The 17,508-nt window shown below is 33.2% G+C and overlaps 1 protein-coding gene across 4 annotated transcripts in view; it reads right to left on the reverse strand.

Moving 5' to 3' along the window:
- Positions 1-17,508, reverse strand: part of VPS13C (vacuolar protein sorting 13 homolog C) — a 182,807-nt gene that overhangs the window by 7,595 nt on the left and 157,704 nt on the right. For 2 of the 4 annotated variants that reach the window (XM_090270692.1, XM_090270691.1), the window contains 9 exons: positions 15,270-15,409; positions 13,215-13,296; positions 12,166-12,279; positions 11,011-11,086; positions 10,468-10,631; positions 9,216-9,261; positions 6,644-6,767; positions 5,464-5,578; positions 413-501 (listed from right to left, as the gene is read on the reverse strand). In XM_090270692.1, the coding sequence (XP_090126818.1) occupies positions 413-501; positions 5,464-5,578; positions 6,644-6,767; positions 9,216-9,261; positions 10,468-10,631; positions 11,011-11,086; positions 12,166-12,279; positions 13,215-13,296; positions 15,270-15,409 (950 nt within the window). Of the gene's footprint in view, positions 1-412; positions 502-4,389; positions 4,785-5,463; positions 5,579-6,643; positions 6,768-9,215; positions 9,262-10,467; positions 10,632-11,010; positions 11,087-12,165; positions 12,280-13,214; positions 13,297-15,269; positions 15,410-17,508 lie in introns of those variants that run through there. The other 2 variants (XM_090270694.1, XM_090270693.1) reach the window with 1 other exon arrangement.

Genomic DNA, 17,508 nt, shown 5'->3' on the forward strand with positions numbered 1-17,508 from the left:
CACACACAGAAATAATGTCATCCTTTAAAAACATGTATGCTAATCATCCAAAATAAAACCTAGTAAGAAAAAATAATTCATGAATTCACCCTCCATAACTGGATCTGTAATTCACATATAACCATACCACTACTGCACTTACAAAGTCTATTCCAGACCCCACCTCTCAGTAGCTGTGTAACTTGGAAATGGCCCTAAACCATGCTGAGCTGCAGTTTCAGCATCTCCAAAATGAGAGGGTCAGAACAGATGATCTCAAAGGTGCCATCCAGATTAGTGTTTTTGTGAATCTATGACAATGAACATTTTGTAGTTGCAGCATAGTTCTCCACATCCTATAACATTTCAGTATTCAACATTCTTAAGATCTATATAATTTGCAATTGGAAAAAATGTTACTTGAAGTTAATACCTATTTGTAATCATCAGGATTGTCTTCTTGCTTCCAGAAATAGCACAATGATATCGGTAAGTCTCTCCTTCTAACTTTTTGATACGATTCTGGGGGGATGGGGGGTGAAGAGAAAAACAAGACTCAAGATTTGGGTAACAGAGGCATCCAAATAGTATTTCAAATACTGCATATTAGCTAATTAGAATAAAAAGACTAGTTAGGAAAATATTATTAGGAAGAAAAGCACAATTCTATATATTCACATATGAAGTTAGCAAGATATTCATCAAATATTTATAAACTGACTTCTACTGTTCCTTAAAAACAACAAATATGTATTACATGCTTGCTAAGTGATCTTCTGGTAAATTAACATTTTGATAACAGAAATTTTAGAATATCTACCAAAAATAATCACACATTTTCATTCATGAGAATATGAACATATGCTTATATAAAACAGACATTAACATTACAGGGTTTCTTAACCTGGGGTCCTTGGGAGCACTTTTGGAGGGCTATAAACTACCTAAAATAGCATGTAAAAATTTTAAAATGTGGTTCTTTAACTTCTTTCAGAGGATGGTTCATATTTTTCATCAGATTTTTAAAAAATGCCTGTGATCCTTCTCAAAGGTTAAGAATCACTGATTTTACATAGAGGTAGATATACACATAATAGAATTTCAAGATAACTAATATTTAATGTTTTTTGAGTAACCTTATAGATTAAATATGCAGCAAAAGTATATGTACGTATCAAATTACGTTCCTGATAAAAACATTTAATATTAATACAAACATAAAGAATTTCTAAGATTTCAAATAACTGTTACAATTTATTGTTAAAGACAATTACAAGCATAAAATAATTCAAGTATAAATAGTAGAACATTAAATACATTTATTTACTTTTTCAACTAACTCAAAACTATTGTGACTTGAACTAGTCAACACATTAAAGAAATAACAAAATAGTTATAATAAATACTAATGAAATATTATTGATATTTTCTATAATGTATGATATAGATAATATATATGAAAACACAAAACATAAATAATACCTAATAAATAAGACCTTAACATTTTTTACACCCCCCCCAAGATCTTAACATTTTATAACCAAAAATACAACACCAATATTATTAAAAGGATAATGCAAGCAATAATAATCACAAGCAGAGAAAGCAGACTTGCTATTAGTTCAATGCTTAAATACATGTTTTTTAAAAAATCTTTGGTTCCCATTTATTCTTTAATAATTATGAAAAGCCATGAACAAAGATGAATCCCCAAGGGACTGGGGTCTCATCTTCAGAATGAGTCTCAGAGAAGTAGAGTTTAACAGTTGTTTTAAATCATGCCTCTGTGAATTAGCTGAAATCTTTTAACATTTATAACTTAATTTCTTTAGTAAAGAGAAAATGGAAAATAAATATAATTTAGTATTTATTTTCAGTACTGAAATTCAAATATGTTAAAATATTTATATTTGAGCTTCATTGTACCAAAACACTACCAACTTTCCATCTTTTATGTATTTTCATTAGATATCAATCTATTGCTACCTTTAATCTACTGAAAGCTTTTAAGTATAATTTATCACCATAATACACTACAGAAAACATGTTTTCAGTGCTACTAAAATCAGTTAAACTCTGAGATTCAGATTAAGATATTCAGTCACTGATGGCAGCAGCATACCAGATTAGTTAATAAAATATTCACTCTCCCTTCCCAAAATGTAACTTGAGGAATTTACAATATTTAGCAAAAGCATTCAATTTTAAAAGTAAATTCTAAGGAAATCATTCAAGATATGAAAAAGCAATGTGTATAATGATGTTTATCACAGCATTATTACTGTTATTAAAATAACAGAAACAACTTTAATGTCAAAAACTGGGAATGGTAAAACATACAATACACAGTTACCTCAACAGATGGTAATGCAAGAATTAAGAATGAAGCATTTCTATGAACATGAAATATATAATTAAAATGAAAAAGCAAAACATCATTTAAAATATTATATCATTGTAAGTATGCGAACCAAGATGAATATTAAATAGGAACTGGCTACATATCATATATGCACATATATATGTGTGTGTCTGTGTGTGTGTGTAAACCACACATGTAAACAGTAGTTATTTTAGGAGAATAGAGTATAAGCAGAAGAATATATTCTATAAAAACACAGTATATGATTTAGTAACTTTCAAAGCTGAGCATTAAAGGGTACAGAGCAATATTCAGGAGACAAATAAAATTGAAAGATTCCCAAATAAATTATTTAGAAGGTACCCATATAACAATAAGGGCTAAAAGAAAATAATTTTATACTATAATGCTCTTTAATATTTACACATTATGTTATGCATGGTCTCATAAGGACGGTCTTATTTCTTTTGTATATCCAGCACAGTCTAGATAACCAATACATGTATCACATATAACTGATTATAGCTAGATGGGGAAGGGATGAAACAGCCTGAATCTCTTTAAGTCTCCATGCTTACCCTTTCCACTCAATTGAGAAAAATTACTAAGTCCTCTCATTAATATAGAATCATTCTATTTCTTCCAGTAACTATAACAGTATATTAAAATTTAAAAGGTTGTCTGATATCTTTTAAAAAAACTAGTAAGTCAGACAACTATTGACTTAAAATAATAAACTTCTTGAAGTTTTGTGCTTGTTGATAAGCCCTTACAAGTAGGATTATCACAAGAAAAAGGTTAATAACATAAAGAGCTAAATAAACAAAAAGGAAACAATAAGTAAAGAAAACAAATTAACAAGTTATACAATATCCCAAAAGTCAAGTCTTACTAAAATTGCAATATATCCAGGGAAATTAAGAATTGTTACTTCTACCTAAGAAGGAAGGGCAATTAGTGATGATTTAAGACAGGACCTTGAATTAGTTATTGTGTCTGATTCTTATAGAAACTATACATGCAGTGGCATTTTTGCCAATTCTCAATTATCTAGGCACAAGAAAGGTTTGTCATCTACAGTTCTAAGCTGGTCTTTGGATATCGTTCTTTTTTCTTTAAAGTGCTTGTTTAATAATTAAGCATTTAATTTTTCTTTTGATAATTATGGTTTAAAATATACTCGTATACATAATTCAGCTGACCAGCTGTATGCTAACAATTCCATTCTCTTCAAATGTATCACCCATTAAAGCCAAGTTTATACCTTGGTTTCAGTTTTGGGGGAAAAATGAAAGTTGCTTGATAAGATGCTGCTAAATCAAATTAAGTTTCCATCATTTATAAAAAAGAAATCAAAACATAACATTCTGAAAAGTGACTACAGGGGCATTAGTTTCAAAATGATCATTTACATTATTTTTGTTGTCATTAAGATAATCTTCTCTAAGGACTTAAAAGCAAAAAGGGGTTGGTTTTTTAAAATAGATATCTATAAATTCAAGTGCAATATAAGCAATTTACCTAATGTACATGTTTAACTTTTATTTACAGCAATTAAAACTAATATAATTTTGAAATTAGCATAACCACCAAGGAGATTCAAGTTCTGAAAAGTATAAATGCTAAAGGCTGAGAATGTATGTAATGAAATTATTAAATGATTGCCATTTATCTAGTAAGGGCACCAGAGGTTGAAAAAAGAAATTAAGGAAACACATTCTCAAAATCCATGTGCCAACTCTCATTTGAGGTCTAAGGACAGACCCAGAGCAAATGATACTTCAGTTATTAAAGCATACGGCCCATGATGGGCGCACAATGCAATGTGCAGATGATGTCTGAGGTGTACACCTGAAACATGTAATCGTTTTATGAATGAATGTCACTCCAATAAATTCAATAAAAAATAAAAATATAAAGAATAAAACATATGCCCCAGTTAATACTCTTATAAACTGGGTAAATTTAGGGTGACTTGTAAAAAAAAGTCATGTAATTCCATCATCAAGATTCATAAACATTAAGAACACATAAGAGACTGGACATAATTTTCCTTTTTTTCCCTACTTTATCTGAAATACACAAGAATACCATAAGAAAGACAAAATTTTCAAAATGACAGTTAAAGCGTATGCTTCCAAGTTCAATAGTCTTTCACCAACTAAATGGAGAAGAGTTGATTTCCTGAATCATTTAATCTTTTGTATTGATCTCCTACTCCTGTAAAGTATTGCCACAGATACCATCATTTTTATTTGTAGTCAAGCCACTACAATAAAAAGTTCAGACTGAGGTGAGTGTCGTAAAGAAAACTTCATTAAAATGGACCCTCGATCTAAATAAATCAAAGACAGTCAACTAATACCACAAGTTTGTTTTGATTTTTAAGGATGAAATCAAGTAGTAGTATAGGAGACATTTACTCCTGTATATCCAGTTCTTGCTGTGTAGGCAGAAAAAGAAAGAAAATAAAGTTAGAAGCATGCAGAAAAATAAAATGTAATCACATACAATAAAAACCATATGCTAATAACAATGAAGAGTCATTCTATTTTAAAGTCAAAGTAGGAAAACATTAATAAACTTATTTAAGCTCATCATGGGAATATATATATATATTATTTAAATAAAGTTAAAACTAAAATAAAGGCCAAAAAACATTTAAATCTTTTTAAGGTTTGAAAATATTATAACTGTACATAATCTTTTTCTTTCTTCCAGCTTCTGTTAACCTGAATAAATCTAGATTTACAGAGTAGTCCAAATAAATTAATTTAGTTGGGAGAAAAGGAAACAGTGAAATTCCAATAATTAGCTACAAAGCAGGAAACCAAAGTTAACAATATTAACTGAAAGAACTACTACACAAATAGTAACATTATCCTTTCTGTACAAAAAAGGCTTTATTCCTGTGCAGAAAAAAATTACCAGTTATTCCTATTCAGCACATTACATTAAAATAAAACAAACAAATAATCAAATTCTACTCTACAAACCATGTTCCCTGTATTATCTCTAAAGAAGTTCATGAATCAGGAACTTCAATAACACCCATGCAATTCTGATCCTAGAAATCTTTAAAATTAAGTTTCATTCATGGCCATGAAGAGCAGAATTTATACCTCAAATAAATCATGGCCCTCGGATCCCTGTCTGTCATATGGACGAATGATGCCATCTTCACGGATCAGGCGAGGGGGACGGAGCCTAGACACTTCCTCAGTTGACTCTGCTGCCCTGTGTAAGGCATCAGAATAAGTATAAGAAAATATGTGAGAATCTTTCAAAATAAAACAAATAAACATGATTAAACCTGTACTACATTCCATATTTTATCAATATTTGATAAAAACAGAGTAATTTTAAATAGCCTGCCCAAAATAATGCAAAAAGCATGAAAAACAAGTCTGTCTGACTTCAAGCTCCTCCAACTTCTTTCAAAGAAAAGAAACATCAAAATAATAAAGGCAGAGACTAAGGTGTCCCCTTTTTGTGTCCTTGGTATCTAGCACAGTGCCTAGAGTATAATATGTATCAGTAAACATCAGTCAAACAAAAGAGAAACTGAGCCATAAAAAAAGTCTCCTCTTACTCCTTTCTGGGGGCACTCTACTTTGTGAACCTGTCATAGAGCAGACAAAATACTTACCTATTTATATATTCATAGCAACAGTTAGCACATACGTAGGTGGGACCACCCCCCCCCCAAAAAAAACAACGGAATTATCTTCTGGAGGGTGGGCCCCTTGTAGTATAGGTTTCCTCTGCTTAGCGAGCATTCTAGGAACCCGTCCATATCAGTGTACCAGCTGGCAATGTTGCTCAGCTTCAGTGAATTATTTTTGAAGACTCTTTCAATGTGTTTGCCTATTTCATGATGGGTGACTTACAAGAGCACTGCCCACACTGTGCTGAGGGTTCAGCAGTTTCTGACCAAAAATGGCATGGTCCCCATGCCCCACATTCCCTATCCACCTGCTCTCATCCTGAGCGGTCTCATCTTGAGCTACTCTTGTTTCCCCAAATGAAAAAAGTCCCCTAAGGGAAACATTCTGCCAACAGGTGAAACAAAAAAAATGGCAGAAGTGCTAAAAGGTATCAAAATCAATTAGTTCAAAAACTGTTTTGAGCAGTGGAAAAAACATCTCGATAGGTGTATTTCATCAAATGGAGACTACTTTGAAGGTGACTGAAGTTTAAACATGTAAGAATAAATACACAATTTTTTAATAAATAAATTCTGGGTGTTTTGGGGTACCCCCTTGTAGACACATACCTTGCACATATAATACACTTAATTACCTCTGAATTCCTTGGAAGGTACTGCTGGCCATATCTATGATTCCTCCAGTAGGGCCAGCCACAGCACCCACAAGTCCTTTTCCAATTCCTTTGAAGAATCCAGCAGCTCCTTCCTTTTTGGCACCTTAGTAAAACCAAAGACAATAAATGTATAGAGCTATTTTAAAATTATCAAGTTTGAACACAACAGAAGCCTGAGCCAAATGCCAAACTGTTTTACACAAGAAGCATCTAAACTCTGGCTTTCTAAAGAAAGTAAGTTTAATGACAATATGATAAACGTGGTTCTCAAAGTGTGTTTAAAATGCAAATTGTTAGGAGCATCCCAGACCTACTGAATGAGAAACTCTGAGAGTGGAACCCTGGGTTCTAATAGTCTCCGGGTAATTCTGAGGCACGCTCAAGTTTTACAAGTAGTGATTCTGGAGCTGAGTCAGTACTTGTGACTAGAAGGTCTAAGAACTGATCAGAAAGTATCTTCCTTATTTTTATGCCAACCATCAGGAAATTTTTCAAGCAGGATACTTATATTTATTGAAGTCGTCGTCGTCGGCAGCCGTCCGTCTCGAGAGACGATGGTGTAGCTTCCTAAGAGTCTATCTGCAACGCCGAGAAAGGCTGTGCAGTCCAACTCGGGAGTGACACGGTATCTGTCTCCTCCCGTGTTGAATCGACATCTTGCGATGACACTGGGGTGTCCTCTCCAGTGAAGCTGAAGCTACAGAGCCTGGGCAGGGTGATATGGAGGGTCTGCTGTTGCCCATGCAGCAGACCCCCCCTCTCTTCGCAGCTGAAGGGTCCAAGGGAAAGACGGAGTCAATACAGCTTGGCTTCAGGTGCGCCGCAGGAGTTGCCGGTGTTGACTACAACGTCAAACCGCCTTAGGGACTCCGGCTCCGGATTTTCTGTCGGGGTTTACTCCCTTAGCCTTTCCCCTGAAGAGGTATGCCGCAAGGCAGCGGAGGTTTTTTGGAGTCAGAGTTTTCCTTCTCTGATGTGCCCTGACTGGAAGAAGTACAATTCACATATCATATAATCTACCCATTAAAGTATACAAATTATGGTTTTTAGTATATTCAGAGTTGTATAACCATCACCACAATCAATTTTAGAAAATTCGTATCATCTCAAAAAGAAACTCTGTGCTCATTAGCAGTCATTCCAATTTACCCCCAGCACTTCCCACCCAATCCTATGCAATTCACCTCCTTCCTCCTGCCAGCCAGACACAGGCAGTCACTAATCTATTTTCCATCTCTATGGATTTGCCTGGTGTGGATATTTCCTACAAGTGGAATTATGCAATATGTGATAGGTTTAATTAGCTGTTTCCACTTAGCATCATGTTCTCAAGGTTCATCCATCTCATACTTGTATCAGTACAGATAGTCCCCACTTACAATGGTTCAAATTATGATTTATGACTTTACAATGGTACAAAAGCAGTACCCATTCAGTAGAAACGATACCTTAAATTTTGAAATTTGATTTTTTCCTGGGATAGCAATGTGCAGTATGATACTATTTCATGATGCTGGAGAGAGAGCACCAGTAAGCCACAGCTCCCAGGTCGCCACGTGACCATGTGGGTAAACAACCAACACTTTACAGTGTACTATTAAATGCATTTTGACTTATGGTATTTTAAATCTGAAATGAGTTTATCAGGACATAACCCCATCATAAGTTGAGGAGCACCTGTACTTGATTTGTTTTTATAGCTGGATAATGTCTCATCCTATAAATATACCACATGGCATTAATCCATGCATTAGTTGATGAACATGTGGGTTGCTGTTAACATTTAGGCTATTATGAATAATGTTTCTATGAATATTTATGTACAAGATTTTAGTGAACATATGTTTTTAATTCTCTAGGATACGTAGCTACGAGTGGAATTCCTGGGTCATATACACATATGTAAACTGTATTTATTTCCAAGTTGTCCCAGTATCATTTGTTGAAAAGGCTATTCTTTCTTTATGGAACTATCTTGGTACCCTTCTCAAAGATAAATGAACCATAAATGTGACTTTTTTATGGAATCTCAGTTCTATTCTATTGACCTATCTATATGTCTACCCACATGCTAGTATCACACTCTCAGTTACTGTAACTTTATAGTAAGTTTTTAAATTGGATAGTGCAAGTCCTCAACTTTGTTTTTTTCAAGATTGTTTTGGCTGTTTGGGGTCCTTTGAGTTCCTATATAAATCTTAGAATCAGCTTGTCAATTTCTGTAAAGAAGCCAATTGGGATTTTGATAGATACTGCACTAAAGTAAAGTGCTTTTTAAAATATGATAAGTCAGTAGCTATTGAAAGCCCAAAGGAATCTAGATTATAGACCTGCTTAAAATAGCATTCAAAGTCTGAATTACAATCTACTATTTAATCCCTCCACTTTCTGAGGAGAGTATATTACATTCATTAAACAACAATTTAGGACTATGAACACAAAATTAGTCAGAAATTCTCCCAGTCAAATACCTAGTAGCAATAAAATTCACAATGCTTACCATGAATCAACTCTTCAGATCCTATACAACAAAGAAAGATTCTCAACCTACCTTCTACAGGTTTTGTTATTATTCCAGTCACTCCACCAACAACTCCCTGAAAGAGAAGTCAATCATGAAGTCAAACCTGAATGGAAGATGGTTATTTTAAAGCAACCACTAGAGGTCTCTACAGATATACTAAAAAGACAAAAAAAAAAAAAAAAAAAGAGTGCTTAACAATATGTACATAAAGGTAAACACTGTTAACTTTTAAAATATATCACAGCAAATGGTAAATGAGAACACTTTACAGAAATTAAATTTTACAATGGGAAGATTCTTTTTGTTTATTTCATACAGTTATTTTTACTTTTTAATTTTATTTTTCAATTACAATTTACATTCATTTACTTATTTATTTTGTATTAATTTCAGGTGTTAAATCTTGGTTTCTATGTCAAAACAATGAGTTAAGCCAAATATTCCGTAATATCAGCTTAAAATTTCAATAAGATCACTTTATAACTTAGTGAAAATGTGGAAAATTGACAATGAAGGGACCTCTGAAAGGTAACAAATAATCTGACATAAAGCACTTTTGAGGAGGCAACACACAACATTACAAATCACTGGTGCAAATAGCAGTTACAGCTTCCTGAAATTTCTAAAATTAAAGTAGTAATATTTTTATACATTCTTAGTAATTGTTAGGTAATGGTAGTAATTAAAACTACCTGTATATTATATAAATACACAGAAAAAGAACTGAAGGATATAGATCCTATTGAAAAGATTAGATACCCCTGCAAAGAGGTGAGGGGTGATCAAAGTTCTTATAGCCTTACCTTTAATGATTTCATTACTTACTAAAAAGACAAGATATCAGTTCTTATAATTACTTATAAGGAGAATATTCATATATTACATGTATAATTTTTAAAGTACTAAAAAGTAGTAAATGGCAGTTCCTGGTCTATAACACAACTTCAGCACCTGCCTTCCACAGAATGGTCCATTGATGATGCCCTGAAGAACTCAGTTATCAACATTTACCATATTTCTCTATTTTATTTCTTCCCCTTCCGCACTAGTTGCCATCATTATGAAGTTTTCACTCCAATCCATGTGTCAAACTAAGTCTGCAATTTAGGGGATAGATCTGATGATGATAATGGGGAAGGAGAGCAAAATGGAAACAGCCAAGTCCATGATATATCACTGCTGTTCTAACAGAACTTGACTCACAAGCAGTACTGCAAGAGTATATATTCTAAAGTATATGAAGATTGAGGGAGTTTTGAAGATTCAGGGGCAGACTTACACGCAGGAAGCCCTTTCCTCCTCTGGCCAAGCTGTCTCCAAAATCTTTAGGTTGTCGACCCATTTCTTCTCTTCTTTTTTGCTGATATTCCTTGTCCAACGTAATTGCTGCCAAACCTTTTCCAACAGAACCAGTGATTCGAGAAACAACTCCTGCTGCACCACCTATCAAAAGGCCCAGAGAAGTCAGTCACATTGTTTCTTTCAAGAGCATTACCACTGTACATAGCATGTGACTGCTTTAAACTAACAGCTGCTTAAAATTCATATGCAAAAATGTAAAAATTTATTTTTCTCATTTCCCATTTACCATGAAGAGAAACAGAACTCTTTTAAAGTATCAATACATGGAATGAACAATACAAAGACATATAAAAAAAACAGCAAGTCAGCGCTAAATTATTTTCCATTTAAGAACAAGAGAACATATCTCTTAAAAGGATTAGTAAAGTGGTCTTTTTATAAAATATAATAATTAGTTGTTCATAAAAAATACATTCTCTAATAATTATACTAAAATATATACAAAATTTGTGATACATACCTACTGTGTGTCCAAAGAGACTTCTTACCCCAATCACCAGCCCCTCGGCAAATTCTTCAGGGCCTTGTACAGCACCCTTGCCAAAAATAAAAAATAGAACATTGCTATTTAAAATCTAAACAACTTTAAGACTTTTAATCTAGTATTTCAGTTTCCATGAAGATATAGAATCTGTTAAGAGCCATAATGTTGTGATGACACAGTTTTTGCCCTCAATCCCAAATACTGATGGAACACCTACTATTTTTTAAGACACTTCCAACCCACGTGATCTCAACATACCCTTAAAGATGACAAAAATTGGATAGGAATAAATCACTGGCCTCAGTCACAATCTGAAGCTGGTCTCTCAGCACCAGTTTCCATCAGAATGCTAAAGTAAGACTCACTGGTTACAAGACTAACAGCCCACACAGTACTGGCTCCCTTGTTGTACTTATTCTCTCAGCTTTTTCCTTTTAAAACCCTCACTACCTTGAGCTCCCAGATCCTTTAAATGGAGGAGAACAGGTTACAGTAAAGTCTGAATATGAAACCAAGTCAGCTTTTCATGCCCCATTAGTTCTTTCCATAGGAGTGAAACAACCCTGAAATGGCTTTAATCTATGTAGCTCTGTAGCACTCTTCCTTACAAGTACAACTAAATCCTAGAAAATGTGGACTTTTTTTATTGCCCAGACACTAGAAGTGCTAAATTAATTCTAAAACAATCTTTTAATGTCATCTCAAGTAATTTTAAACAAAAATATATAATTGATACATTTTTAAAATTTTTATTAAATTGTTTGGGGTGACATTGGTTAATAAGATTATGTAGGTTTCAAGTGTACAGTACTAGAATGCATCATCTGTATATTGCATTACTGTGTGTTCACCACCCAAAGTGAAGTCTCCTTCTGTCACCCTATATTTGACTCCTTTTACCTTCTTCTATCCCAGCTTCACTACACTCTCCTTTCCCTCTGGTAACCACCTTACTATATCTACCAGTTTTTGTTTGTCTAGTTTGTTCATTTGTTGCTTTCTGCTTTATTTGTGTTATCTGAATATTATTCAGTTTTCGGATGTAGTTAAAATACAAATTATTTGTAATTAAAAGAAGAGAACATCCATTTTTCTATATCTACCTTTAAAATAAATAAAAGACCCTGATACCTGAAAGGGTTCGTAGAACAAAGCTTCAACTCCTTCAGACAGACCTCTAAGTAATCCAAATGGGTTTCCAAGCACATCCAAGCCCAATACGAGAACATACATCTGTTTCAAGAACTAAGAAAAAGGAATTTAGGTCCTTTACAACTGTTGGAAGAAACAACATTATGATGCAATAAGAAAAAATGGGAGTACTGATTAAATTAGGTTGTTTAAGGAATGATATGCAGAATAACCACCACTATGTCCATTAATTGACCTTTCACAATGTGCCAGACATTATGCTAATACTTTACATAGGGCTTTCAAATTAGGTGGAACTAGGCTTGAGGCATTTAGCAGTTATATGACTTGGCACAAGCCACTGACTCTCTAGAGGCCCCGTTCTTCTCATCTGTATAATAAGAGGTGTAGTATACTGACTTTGCATAACTGATTATGCATATTAAATAAATATATAACTCAGTAATTGTTACTTAATTTTAATATTGTTATCATCACTATTACTAGGCAACTGCATAGGGAATAATAACAGAAACAAAACAAATACATGTGCTTATTTGAACACTTAATAACCACATCTATACACACCATAGGAGAAAGCCTTCCCAGCAGGGGAAGGAAAGGGCATGTCACCCTGGAGTACCACATTGTAACAACGGTGCCCTAATGCCCTGAAACAACTTCTGTATCTCTGTGCATACAAACTGAGGCATGAGGAGGAAGCTAGCTTAGAATTTCTCTCACAATTGGACTAGAGTATGCTTAAAAACTGTAGTCATTGAAGAAAATAAAGGGTAATGACTCCTAAATCACTATTCTTTCCCAAAATGAGTAAATTTATTGTATAATTGCAAAGGGAAAAAGAATTTTAAAAAGTCATATATAAGGGGAAAGAACTAAAAAAAATAGAAATTAATCATTCAAGAAACCTAAGTAATGAGATGGTAAATTAGGTAAACATTATCACACACTGTATAATCACATACAAATGTTTTGTTCCAATATTTTATGAAGCATATTCCTTATAAACTATTATGATGGGAAATTACCTGTTCACTGTAATGTCTAACAACACTCCACATGAGCTGATCTCGTTTGTAAAACTGATATTGAATTTCATAATAAGCAAGTCTAGGAGAAGAAAGAAAGATTCAAAGGTATTAGGATTACATTCTGAAAAAAGGAAACTAAAATTTCAATGATAAATAAATCATTGCTGATTCTTTTCACAATTATATTTGTATATCTGCAACATATAATTTATATTCGAGATCTTAATATTATGGTAACAAAATTATTTAAATAGTACATTCTCATACAACTCTTTCATAAATAGAGTAAAAAGGTTTAAAAAAGTCAACCATAATCCCACCACACAGGGATTTCTAAGTTTTTTCTTCTTGTGATTATCACTTTGAATCCTTTCTTTTCTTTTCTATGCAATTTAAAACTTTTTAAATTTTGTATGCACTTTTACATGTAACAGTGTGGATAAAAATTTGTTATTCAAAATTCTATATAACTATTTTGTGGAAAGTTTCATGACAATTCTTTCAGTCAAACATTTCCAAATTTTGACATAATAAGTAATGTTGTCATGAGTATGTATTCTGAATATAACACTTTGGTTAATATTAAAGAATTTTTTAATGAAATTTCCCCCCCAAAGAGTTACTGAGTGAAAGACTAAAAACATTTAACTCTTGATATATATCACTTTTAACTCATACAAATATTTTTTAAAAAGTACCGGCTTCTCAGACTTACCCTCTTCTAGTTCTAGGATTGCTCATACTTTTCAATCATTTAAAAAATATTTTACTTATGTATTTTTATAGAGATCAAAAGGGAGAGAGAGAAACATCCGCGTGTGAGAGAAACATTGATCTGCTACCTCTCGCACACACTCAACCAGGGACCTGGCCCACAACCCAGGCATGTGTCCTGACCTGGTATCAAACTGGCAACCTTTCAGTTTGCAGGTCGATGTCTAAACCCACCGAGCCACACCAGTCAGGGCTTTTAAATCTTTGATAATTTGCTTTAATTTTCATATATTCTTTGATAAACAATAAAATGGAATATTTCAAATCTCTATCAGCCATTGTAACTTCCCTTTTGTGAGTTATCTCTTATTGTCCTCTGGCAAGATGGCACAGAAATTTTAGCTTTCTCTCATCAATGTTAAGAGTCTTAATCCTTTTCTTTCCCAATTCTTTTTTTTTTTTAGTTGTTTTCATTGACTTTGTTATAAAGAGTTTCCATTGCTTTTAAACTTAGACTTCCTTTATTCACAGAATTGATACCAATTAACTTTTATTTTTTCTTACTCTTTGCAATTTGAATTTTATATTTAATTCTTTGAGTTCTATGAAATCTGATAGTTTACAAGTGAGGTGGAAACGACAAATTATGTTTTTTATCCAAGTAACTACTTGTTCCAATATCATCAATAAACATTCACTGACTATACGTATATCTGGCACTTATTAAATATCATAATATCAGATGTACAAAGAGTTATTATCTACTTTGCCTTATGATGATACTGAATTTTCACCTGGTAGCTACATATTTCTAAATATAATTGTTTTAAAACATGGTCAATATATAATGTACCACTAAAATAATTCAATTTTTACTCCAACCTTGGCCACTGTGGCACAGTGGGTTTAGTGCCAGACTGTGAACTGAAAGGTTGCCAGTTCAATTCTTGTCAGGGCACATGCCTGGGTTGTGGGCCGGGTCCCTGGTTGGGGTCATGCGAAGAGCAACTAACCAATGTTTTCCATACACACATACATTGACATTTCTCTCCCTTTCATTTTCCTTCCCTTCTGTTCTCTCTAAAAAGTAAATTAAATCTTTAAAAAATTTGTTTTCTACATTAATGTATTTTCAAAAGATTAATACCTGACAGAAAGGTAAGATTCTTTATCTTTATGAGTAAAATTAGCATACGAAAAGAGAATAGTTATACTCTTCAAGTAGTGAGAATTACCATTTTTCTAAGCTAACATTCTAGAACAAATGAGGAAATTTAATATCCAGAAACATGACCTCAGTACAAAAGCTCCTCAATGCACTTTTAACATAAACCTTACTTGAATATAAGATCATCCACGTCAGTCAGAGTAGCACCTATGCTTTTCAATAGCAGATTGATGGAATGAACTGCAATCATTTCCTGTTTTTCTTTGTCTGACTCTTCACCTCCAGAACCCAAAGACAGACTCAAATGCAACTAAAAGAAAAATAATGTTCAATAAATAAAAGCTAAAAACAAAACCAAAACATTTATATATATGGAAACCAGTCTTATTTATTTTCCTCTGAAAAAAATTTTTATTGAATTTTTGGGGTGACACTGGTTAATAAAATTACATAGGTTTCATGTGTACATTCTAGAACACTCAAGAAATCTTTTTTTTAATTCTATTTTATTATTTATGCTATTACAGTTGTCCCAATTTTCCTTTCTCTTTTGTATCTTTTTAGATACAAATGTTGCGTCTTTCATTAGTACTAAAGAAAGCTATTATTTGTTACTCTGCACATAATTATCATAGAATAGCTCATTCGTAGCTGATGCTCATAGTTTTTGATAAAATACAAAGTAGTCTGTTGCAATTTAGAGCTATAATTTTATTCAAAGTATAGAAATACTATTGTGTTTATATGGAGGGGCCCAAAACACTTAACAAAGATAGCATAATCATTTTAAGAAAACATGTCAAATGGCACACAAGTAGTCCACCAGTCAAGACAATGAATAATAATTTATTTTCACCCAATTAAGGTAAATAACTTATGGCAATAATTAGTTATAATTATATGTAAAAACAACAAGTAACAATAAGTGAAAATTATGGCAACAATTAACAAGTTGCTAAATAAATACAATTTTAAAAGAGTAATAATAATGTTTTCAGCTTCCACAGACCCCCTCCAATTCAGTACTTGAATATGAGACTTTCACATTCCCATCAGCTTATTCTATTTTGTGATGTATCATTAGCACAGCAGTGCCAGAAAACACAGGTCAAATTACTCCCTGTGTAAATAGAGGAGATGACTCTCTTTTCTCATTCTGCTACTCCCTAGGCATTTTAAAACAATTCTTACCTGAGGATATGTTTATTGATTTTAGAGAGAGAGGGAAGTAGAGGGAGGGAGGGAGAGAGAGAGAGAAAGAGAAATGTTGATTGGTTGTTATCAGGGAATCAAGCCCACTTGGCGAGGGCTCCCTAGGTATTTTACCTAACTAACAGAGAACTCAATAGAGCAAACTTGGGGTAAGGCCAGTAAAGCCTGGTTGTTGGGTTTTTTCTTTGATGCAGACTTCTGTCCACCTGCAGATTGAAGAGTGTTGGGATTCAGGAAAGGTAAGCTTAAGTGGACAGAGATCCAGCCTTTCTCTAGGGCAAAGTCACAATGGAATAAGGAAATAGCTATGGTTCATGATCTTATTTATTCAACTTCATGGCACACTTCCCAGTGTGCTTAAAAAACATGACTTATTAATCTTTAATACCCCCCTCCAAACTGTAAACTCCATGAAGTCATTTTATACCTCCCACAGCAATTTTGATAGTAGACATTCAATAAATATTTGTTGATGGTATTGTTCAATCTCATAAATAACTTACTTTCACTTAAAGAAAAATTGTGTATAAACTACCACATAAAACAGTATCAATTTAAAACCTAACACTGTAAATGTCTGATACTACCCAACTAATATGCCAATTTAAAATAATTACAGTTTATATCTCCCTCAGTTAGGTAAATGGATTGGTGAATACAACTGAGAAATAGTGTGCTGTGAACATTTTTTAGAAATGTAATGGATCATCAATATTTTAAAGAGTTAGTTAATTGTAAATTTGGCCCATTACGCAAGTTTACACCATTATGGTTGATAGCATTTGTGAATTTCTTGAGCAGTCACCATCCCCTATAAAACCTAAAAAGAACAACAAAATAAGAAAAGGAAATGGGTTCATAAAATACAAAATCAGGCAAGTGAAAGGTATCCAATTTTCTACTCCCTTAATTACAATCAACTGTTGGAAGGGTGAAAAACACCACATCAACAGTATAACACCTACATCAGCGTTTTTACACGATGGTGAGGGCACCCATGATAGCTTTCTGTTTAGACAGTATAGTAGTTTCAAAGTGCAACCAAACAGTAAACGTCATTGAGCACTTCCTTGCTTAATTAAGAAGTGCTTTTGTCAGCTTCTTCCCTGAATAAAAGGGTTATTAATTCAAGACTAGAGAACACGCTCTGGTGGCTTCTCTGTGAGAATTATGGTTGCACATATGTTACAGAGAACT

This window comes from Furipterus horrens, unplaced genomic scaffold (assembly GCF_987537825.1).
Source record: "Furipterus horrens unplaced genomic scaffold, mFurHor1.1.pri manual_scaffold_3, whole genome shotgun sequence".
Taxonomy (NCBI): Eukaryota; Metazoa; Chordata; class Mammalia; order Chiroptera; family Furipteridae; genus Furipterus; species Furipterus horrens.